Consider the following 9,664-nt stretch of genomic DNA (forward strand, 5'->3'; position numbering starts at 1 on the left):
ATTAGGTAGAACGTGAGCTAGGACTCCTCCTATGCCGTACGGCGAAGCGTCGCACGTGAGCCTAATGGGTAGTGAGGCACTATATTGGACTACTACACTTTTAGAAGTTAGTAAATTTTTTATTTGAGCAAAGGCTTCACGTTCAATTTTCCCCCATGTCCAGCGGGCTTCCTTCTGGAGTAAACGATGGAGAGGCTCTGCTACTGTTGCCTTCTGCTTTAAAAAAACGGAATAAAAATTAAGGAGGCCCAAAAATGCTTGCAACTCACTCTTATCTCGTGGCTCTGGGGCTTCTCTAATTGCTCTCAGCTTCTCAGTTGTGGGGTGGATACCTTCCTTATCTATTTTATATCCTAGGAATTCAATACTGTTAGTTCCCCAGACACATTTATCAGGCTTGATTCGTAACCCTTTGTCCTGTAGCCTCTTAAGTACTTCCCTTATTCTTTTGTTCACTTGTTCCTGGTTTTCCCCTGCAATTAAGATGTCATCAAAATATGGGATGGCCCCATTTACCCCTGACAATAGGCGTTCCATGATGCTCTGGAATATCCCTGGGGCTATGCTCACCCCAAACTGTAACCTCGTGCATTTGAAAGCCCCCCTGTGCGTTACAATTGTTTGAGCGTTTGCTGTTTGTTCATCGACCGGAAGTTGCTGGTAAGCCTGCGCCAGGTCGATCTTTGCGAACCTTTTCCCCTCCCCCAGGGAGTGTAAGAGTTGTTGCACAACCGGAATGGGGTAGGGGTGGTGTAGGAGTGCCTTATTCAGGGTTGATTTGTAATCAGCGCAAACTCTTAAGGAGCCATCTGGCTTCAGGGGTGTCACTATGGGAGTTTCCCATGGCCCCTGTTCCACAGGGACCAAGATACCTTGACTAATGAGTTTGTCCAGCTGTAAGTCTAGCTTGGGGAGAAGCGGGAGGGGAACCCTGCGAGGTTTCAGTCTAACTGGTGGGACCTTGGGGTCAATAGAGAAAGATATGGGGGTTCCCTTATACAATCCTAAGGTGGGGCTGAACACTTCAGGGAATTCTTTCACAAAGTTAGGCATAATATCACAGTTTACATTACACACACCCGAAATTTCAATCCCCAACGGTTCCATCCATGCTAGCCCTAGCAGGGAGTGTTTGGCCCCCGTCACAATAAGCATGGGAAGGGTACATTTGACATTCTTAAATACAATAGGTACATTTGCAGTTCCCAGGACCGAGATTACCCCCCCTTGGAAGTCTCTGATCACCAAAGAGGTTTGAATTAGGTCAGCCTCAGACACATTAGGCATATATAGCTTAAATTTTTCCCAGGGCATGATGGTATATCTCGAACCCGTATCTAGCTCCATTGAGCAAGGCTGGTTATTTAGCAACAACGAGATAACAATTTTAGCCCCCTTTTTGGTTGCCGTGTTATTCACGGAATATTGAGAGTTACCTCTATTGTAGTCTCGGTTAGCGGTGGGGTAATTCCTTTGACCCGAGTTGCGGAACGGTCTCCTTTCTCGCGATTGGGGGGGGTGGTTTTGGGGTCGCTGGTATTGTTGTGTGGCAAAAGTTTCTTCTGGTGCCGTTGCCCTGCATGCGATGGCGATGTGGCCTCTCCGGTTGCAACGGCGGCAAGTGGTGTCGCGGAACGGGCATCGATGGCGCTGGTGATTTCCCCGGCAGCCCGCGCAGGGGGCTGGATGAGTAGCTCTAGGGTGTCTCGGTTGGTCTTGCAGGAGGAGGCAGTCGTCCCCGTTGCTAGTTAGCTGGCCGCGGACGTCTGTTCCCATGGCGCTGGGAGACTCGGCGTCGATTTTGGCAATGGTTTCTCGCCTTCCGTGCTCTTTTAATTCTCTTGCCGCTGCGTCGGCTGCTTCCGCGGTTTGCGCTAATTTGATTACGGTTTGTAGAGTCGGCTCATCTTCGGTGAGGAGTTTACTTCTCACTGTGTGGTTCTTCATGCCGAAAATCAAGGCGTCGGTGAGGCGAGCTTCCGGATCTTGAAACTTGCATTGAGCGAGTACCGTTCGAAGCCGCGTTGTGAATTGGCTTATCGACTCGGTTTCTCTCTGAGCCATCATGTGAAATTGATGCCGGTAAACCACGGCTGGTCTGGTTGGTTTAAAATGGCTCGCTAGTTTCTGTTGAAGGACGTCCCACGCTGTGGCTCTTGCTTGTTCTGGTTCGGTGAGAGTTTGGGCAAGTCTACGGATCTCTGCGCCGCAGTAGTTTAGAAAAATAGCCCGTCTGCGATCGGCTCCGGCGTCCTGCATTCCCGCCGCCTCGAGGAATATCTCGAAGGTGGCCATGTACTCGTCCCAAGTCATTTTCTCGGCATCGAAAAGTTCTGGAGCCTGGCCGATCTGGATTTTGTCCATGTTGCACGCGAAGTTCTTCCGTTCGTTCGTCGCCAGTGAAGTAGACCCAGAGACAGGGTTTGAGCAATCGGTACTTTTATTCAGCTCAGAGAATAAGTGACAGCTCAGCAAGGTAAAGTGACGATTCAGCGAGTACCGACTGGCTCTGCAGGGAGAAGCCGCTTCTTTTATACTTTTGCGGTTCCCGCCAAAGCGAGAGCCGGCCGCGTCTGAGCCAATCAGGAGCGACTTCCTGCTTGAGCTCAGACAGCGCTGGAAAAGAGGAACAAACTATTTACAGCGTTACAAGGTAGCCATTTCAGGATACAACAGTAACATTCCAAATCAAAAAGTTGCTATCATAGTCATTAAAATGTGTAGTAAAGTTTAAGAAAAAAGGTAAAATCCTATATACCGTAACTATATAATTGTAGTATATAAGGCAAATCTCACGAGAACTAAATCCTCATCTAATTTTCACTTCCAAATGCTAGATTTAATATTGAATGTACATCTGGAGAAATATGGGGGAAGAGAGGTTGGCACCACAGAGTTTTCCCAGAGGGAGGCCCAGATGAACAGACTGCAGAGTTCTGAGCTAGAATGAGAGAGAAGGGGAGAGGATCAGGATATCCACACAAGGGATGGGTTCTGGATCCTTTTGCTGCTGGTTCGCTTGGTGTCATGCTGTGTGTGCAGCAATCAGAAAATAGCTTCTGTGCATGAGCAGAAGCAAAATCCAAAATGGCAGCATCCACGGAGACACCAACAGAACTGGCTCTATGATGTCATCGCCAAATTACTAGCAATTCTAAAGATGGTTATGTCATGGTCATTGATCAAGGACTATCTGTAGTTAGTTAACACTAACAATGTAAGTAAAATAACACCTACACCAGCGGTTGGTTGCTCCTGGTTCAGACTGGTTCTTAGATCCGGTAGCATGGCAGCGGGAGGCTCTGCCCGCTCGCTCAGGACGCTTCTGCCCACGCACAAACTGACAATAAAAGGTTTTAGGATCCACTACTGACCTACACTTACATTTTTAGGCTGGCATTCAGAATTTATTACTCAGTGCTGTATGCTATTATCAGAATAAGGTCAGCTTTCCCAGTTATTATTTATTTATTTATTGGATTTGTATGCCGCCCCTCTCCGGAGACTCGGAGCGGCTAACAGCAACAATAAAACAGTGTACAATAATAATCTAATACTAACAACGATTAAAAACCCATTAATATAAAAAACCCAAACATACATACATACATACCATGCATAGAATTGTAAAGGCCTAGAGGGAAAGAGGATCTCAATTCCCCCATGCCTGACGGCAGAGGTGGGTTTTAAGTAGCTTGCGAAAGGCAAGGAGGATGGGGGCAATTCTAATCTCTGGGGGGAGTTGGTTCCAGAGGGCCGGGGCCGCCACAGAGAAGGCTCTTCCCCTGGGTCCCGCCAAGCGACATTGTTTAGTTGACGGGACCCGAAGAAGATCCACTCTGTGGGACCTAACTGGTCGCGGGGATTCGTGCAGCAGAAGGCGGTCCCTGAGATAATCTGGTCCGGTGCCATGAAGGGCTTTATAGGTCATAACCAACACTTTGAATTGTGATTGGAAACTGATCGGCAACCAATGCAGACTGTGGAGTGTTGGTGTAACATGGGCATATTTGGGAAAGCCCATGATTGCTCTCGCAGCTGCATTCTGCACGATCTGAAGTTTCCGAACATTTTTCAAAGGTAGCCCCATGTAGAGAGCGTTACAGTAGTCGAGCCTTGAGGTGATGAGGGCATGAGTGACTGTGAGCAGTGACTCCCGGTCCAAGTAGGGTCGCAACTGGTGCACAAGGTGAACCTGGGCGAACGCCCCCCTCGCCACAGTTGAAAGATGTTTCTCTAATGTGAGCTGTGGATTGAGGAGGACGCCCAAGTTGCGAACCTTCTCTGAGGGGGGCAGTGATTCTCCCCCCAGAGTAATGGACGGACAGATGAAATTGTCCTTGGGAGGCAAGACCCACAGCCACTCCGTCTTGTCTGGGTTGAGTTTGAGTTTGTTGACACTCATCCAGGCCCCAACATCCTCCAGGCACCAGCACATCACTTCCACTGCTTCGTTGGCTGGACATGGGGTGGAGATGTATAACTGGGTATCATCGGCGTATTGATGATACCTCACCCCATGCCCTTGGATGATCTCACCCAGCGGTTTCATGTAGATATTAAATAGCAGGGGGGAGAGGACCGACCCCTGAGGTACCCCACAAGGGAGAGACCTAGAGGTCGACCTCTAACCCCCCACTAACACCGATTGCGACCGACCAGAGAGGTAGGAGGAGAACCACTGAAGAACAGTGCCTCCCACTCCCAACGCCTCCAGCCGGTGCAGAAGGATACCATGGTCGATGAGTATCTCCTACTGTTTTTAGAATTCTGAAATGTAAATAAAGCTATACTGAACATAATATGGGGTATTTTCAAGAAAATAAACCATAGACTTTTGGCTCCTTGTTTATTTTCTGTAATATGCTGTATACATTTTTAATGTTTAGTTGCTTGGATAATGCGCACTATTGCTGTATCCTCCCACTGAATTAGAAATTACTTTATTAAAAACTTTTAAACTAAACATTAGTTCAAATAAAATTATATCTTCCACAAAAATTTTGGTGACAATGTTGAAAAAGAATACACTGTGATTCAGATTTATCTATGCATCAGCAAAAGCATTCTTTATATCATGTCCTTCATTTTTAATGTATTTCTCCTATTCCAGTTGATAATTATTACATAAGTAATATTTGTTGTTTTATTAATTCATCTGATAAACACTTCCCAGTATTCACTCAGAAAAAAATTAAATACTATTTTCAAATTAAAAAATGATTTAATTCACTAAATATCTACAAAAGTATTTTAACATTAGTTTAATTCTAATCACATTAATTTAGTGTAGTAGTAAACATCCAACCTCAATTTTGTGGCCAAAAGACAGGAAATAATTTATTTACATTCCAATAGGAAAAAAGAAGAAAATTGCTTCAAAAAATGCTCAAACTATCAAGTACAGTAATTGCACTTCTCACATATAGGAAAGCCAAAGATCAATATATAACAATCCAGATTTCAATATTTAGAGTTGCTATACTGCATATGCAAGTTAAAATCAAGCAGATGACAGGTATGTTAATATCCCTTGGATAATGAAAAAGACATTTATTTTTGATTTAATTATACAAAAGCTTTTGATCTTTGGCATTCCTTTTTAAAAATTTGAATAGGGAAGTACAATTAGAACAGAAGCAAGCCATTTAATGATTCCAAATTGGGAGAGAAGTGCACTAAGGCTCTAAAATATACAAAATACTGGACTAAAAGTAGAAATGAAATTGCTGAGAAACATCAACCAACCTCACATATGGTGATACCATTTTGATCGCTACAAATACCACATACCATATATGAAAGTTTTAAAAAGTGTGTATAATATATATTCATTGTTGTGGTTAGCTCTGGCCCAACTCCTGCCCCAAGGACTGTGGATGTGGGGGAGACATCCACATGCTGCGGGCCTGTTTCCCCCCCCCCCTGGAATCTGTTGATGAAGGCTCTTCTGAACAAGAAGACATGAGTGACAGGGAGGAGAGTGTGGCAGACAGCTCAGAAGGAGATCAATTATCTAGCTCCTCCTTGGATTCAGAACAAGAGTTAATGATACAGCCACACATGCGGAGAGCGATGCATAGGCAACAACAACTGAGAGATGATTATCAAAGAAAATGAGGCCACCTGTGGTTGGGTGGGGCTGTGGTAATTAGTGAGGCTGCTATAAATAGCAGCCTGTGGGTTTGGCCATTGTGGAGGATTATCTGATCTTTGTGTTTCCTGACTGCTTTACTGACTTTGACCTTTTGTGTGCTGATTTTTCCCTGCTTTGAAACTAAACCAGAGCAAAGTGTTTCACTTTGTGAAAGAAGGACTGTGAATTGCCTCACAGCTGCAAGCTAAGTATCACAGAACTGATAAGGGACTTGTACAAATTACCAGTTTGTTTGGAGACAAGTGCTCTTTGCTATACCAAAAGAGGGCTTAGTTTAAGTGACTTTTCATTATAAAGAACATTGTTTTGAATTTTCAAACGTGTGTGTGTCTGAAATTTCTACCTGTGAATTTTTGGGAGAAGTCTACCAGAGAGCCCGACAGAACAATTCATCATGTCTTCTGACTGCCTGTTGGTGTTCTGCCAATTTTCTGCCTCTTTTTCCTAAATAGCAGTTGTTGCAGTCATTATATTGTATGTTGTAGATGACTCCTGCTTTTTCCTCTTGGGTTTCTTGGTTTGCTTTGGATGCTTTGAAGGGCTTTAGTTGGTTTGTGTGCCATGCTAATTACATGTTGTAGTCTGTTGATGGTGATCATTGTCTCTCAAATGCAGATGGAGATCAGGACAAGATTCAGCAGTCCATCTGCATTTGAAAGTCCCTCTTTCCAAGACTGCAAAATTCACATTTTGGATAGACCCTTGTTAAAAGTGGGGTAAAAGAGGCCATTTGTGTTGCTAATGTCCCACAACATGTGACAGGAGATTAAGAGAAGAAACTATCCTCCAGGCTATAGAAACAAATCAAGATGGCAAGAAATACTTCATACATCAGGCCTATTGAATAAAAGTTCATGCCTCAATTTCTGAGATACAAATTTATTGTTAAACAAATCTAGTCCACGTCAACAATCACCAGTAAGTGTTGGGTGTCGGAGAGCCACCAACCCACCTTGGGATTTAAACAGGACAATCGGTGGGGTGTTGTTGGGGGGTTTTTTTTGGGGGGGGACTACCTAGAAGGGCAAACTTTTGTATATCACCTAGAAAACAAGGCAGTCAGCTTGCTATCTTTTTATACTTCAGAAAACATTGCATTGTACAGTACTTATCCTTGGAGTAGTGCAAAACACAGTGTAACACAAATCTCCTCTCTCTCTCATTTTAAATAAGTTTCCCCGACCCACAGAAGGTGGCTGATAACCAGGCCTGATAATGGGGCTTTGAAAATCTTACCATGGTGCTACTACTACTACTGTGATTATTGTTTCATTTTCCTACGTCGAATATCCTTCAACAGTCAGAATCGCTGAGCCAAACTGTAAAAGCACCCACTAAGTACTCCCAATTGAGACAAATACATCCCTTGAAAAGACACCCCCCCCCCCCTTCCTCCGCCGACCCGGTTCTCATTCAGCGCGAAGGCACAGCAAAGAATGCAGACTTTAACCCGCCCTTCTCAGGCACCCCTCCCCCCCTTCGCCTCACGCTTCCATCTTGGCTAGCTTCCTTTCGCGCGCTCGGGTGGCTCGTTACGTGCGCGCTCCCGCGTATTACTCAGCTTCCTCGCGGTCTTGGCCGCCATTTTACAGACTAAACTGTTTGTCTTTTAACAAGCGCGTACGACACTTTAACGGTTTGTTAAAATTGACACGCCGATTAAATTATAACGAGATAAAGGCGGTTCTATCTTTTCCAGGATTATTGCTTGGAATGGGAATTAACGCTCGATCTTAGATTCTGCCGCGTGAGAAGCCCAATCACTTCCGGGTTTCCGCACCAAGAGGCAGATGAGCTTTCGCAGTCGATAAAAGACTTATTTTTCCCTTCTCCTATTTCGGTGAATGTCGATTGCCTTTATCATGCCTTTTAATAATGTCTTTCTCCTTTGGAACAACAAAAATCGATTTAAAATTCGAACGACTTGGAGTACAAGGGAGAAGCGCGGGTAGAACCGAGAACTGCTTCCGGGCCACCGGCGGCCATTTTGTGGCGCTTAAATACTTGAGGAAGGGCGGCACCTCGTTCAGTTGCTCGTGGCAGCGGTTGGAGATGGTGGCTTGCGAGTGAGCAGTAGTGTGCGCGCCTCGCTGTTGACTCGACGGCCTGGCTTTAGTAAAGCGAGCCCAGCATAGCAACCATCTCTATAATATTTAGGGATAGTTTGCTGGCTCCGCTTCTTTCCTTTTTTTTGCGCTTGCTACTATGAGTTACGGCCGACCGCCGCCAGACGTAGAAGGCATGACCTCTCTCAAGGTGGACAACCTGACATACCGCACTTCTCCGGACACACTCCGCCGCGTGTTCGAGAAGTACGGCCGCGTGGGGGATGTCTACATTCCCCGCGATCGCTACACCAAGGAGAGTCGCGGATTCGCTTTCGTGCGTTTCCACGACAAGCGCGACGCGGAGGACGCAATGGACGCCATGGACGGAGCTGTGCTCGATGGCCGCGAATTGCGGGTCCAGATGGCCCGTTACGGCCGGCCTCCAGATTCGCACCACAGCCGTCGTGGCCCCCCTCCGCGCCGGTATGGAAGCGGCGGTTATGGACGTCGCAGCAGAAGGTGAGATTTTGAGGCGGTGGGGGTGGGGAAGAAGGCCCATTGGGCAAAAGAAAAGCCGGTTCTGATTAGAAAAGGATTTTAACGGGGTCTGTAGTATAAGGGAGAGGCAGGAAAAAAAAGGCCTGGGCTAATTCGTTAGCGTACTGGTTGGAGGGAGGGGGAAGGGCGGCGGGAAAGGGAGAGCCACGTGATCCTGAAGGGGCGGCGGGTGGCCTCAGCCGTTGGCTCTCAGTGAACTCCCGAAAGAAAGAGTGCTTGACTTGCTGGATGTTTTCCAAACGCCCGTCTCTTTTTTTCTTTTTCCACCCAGTCCCAGGAGGAGGCGTCGCAGCCGATCCCGAAGCAGGAGCCGATCGCGATCTCGTAGCAGATCGCGCTACAGCCGTTCCAAATCGAGGTCTCGCACGCGATCCCGATCTCGTTCCACTTCGAAGTCCAGGTCGGCCAGGAGGTCCAAGTCCAAGTCTTCATCGGTGTCCAGATCTCGTTCCCGATCAAGATCCAGGTCCAAATCTAGAAGCCCTCCACCTGTCTCGCAGAGGGAATCGAGATCCCGTTCTCACAGCCCTCCTAAATCTCCTGAAGAAGAAGGTGCTGTGTCATCTTAAGAAAAATGGTAAAGTATCAGGTATTCCCCTGAACGTGCATGCTTTATTGTAGGAAACTAGTAGGCACTGGGATCTTAAGCACTCTGGAGTAAGAAAATGGGGCATGTCCATTTCTGAAAAGGGTATTTTAATTTACAGCTAATAAAAGGCATCTTCATGTTTTGTTGCAATTAATAGCTTGCTTTTTAATATCTATTGTTTGAGACGCAACCTATTTCTGAATTGACTATTTTCTTACTGTTCTTATCCAACATCTGCATTTTCCCCTTTAAAGCTGCGGTCTCCTGTTTGCTTAAAGAATATTGGCCAGTATTGCAGATTTTAACTGATTT

At 46.0% G+C, this 9,664-nt stretch overlaps 1 protein-coding gene across 6 annotated transcripts in view; it reads left to right on the forward strand.

Annotated features, from left to right (window-relative positions):
• The first annotated feature begins 8,092 nt into the window (after positions 1 to 8,092).
• Positions 8,093 to 9,664, forward strand: part of SRSF2 (serine and arginine rich splicing factor 2) — a 3,489-nt gene continuing 1,917 nt past the window's right edge. The window contains exons 1-3 of one of the 6 annotated variants that reach the window (XR_011558065.1): positions 8,185 to 8,724; positions 9,035 to 9,340; positions 9,607 to 9,664. The exon at positions 9,607 to 9,664 is cut by the window's right edge and continues 46 nt beyond it. Coding sequence is in view for 2 of the 6 variants with exons in the window: in XM_070739812.1 (XP_070595913.1) it covers positions 8,363 to 8,724; positions 9,035 to 9,332 (660 nt within the window). In the remaining 4 variants the exon portion in view is untranslated. Of the gene's footprint in view, positions 8,725 to 9,034; positions 9,353 to 9,606 lie in introns of all 6 variants that reach the window. The other 5 variants (XR_011558067.1, XM_070739812.1, XM_070739813.1 and 2 more) reach the window with 5 other exon arrangements.

Source organism: Erythrolamprus reginae, chromosome 2, assembly GCF_031021105.1.
Source record: "Erythrolamprus reginae isolate rEryReg1 chromosome 2, rEryReg1.hap1, whole genome shotgun sequence".
NCBI classification, from domain to species: domain Eukaryota; kingdom Metazoa; phylum Chordata; class Lepidosauria; order Squamata; family Dipsadidae; genus Erythrolamprus; species Erythrolamprus reginae.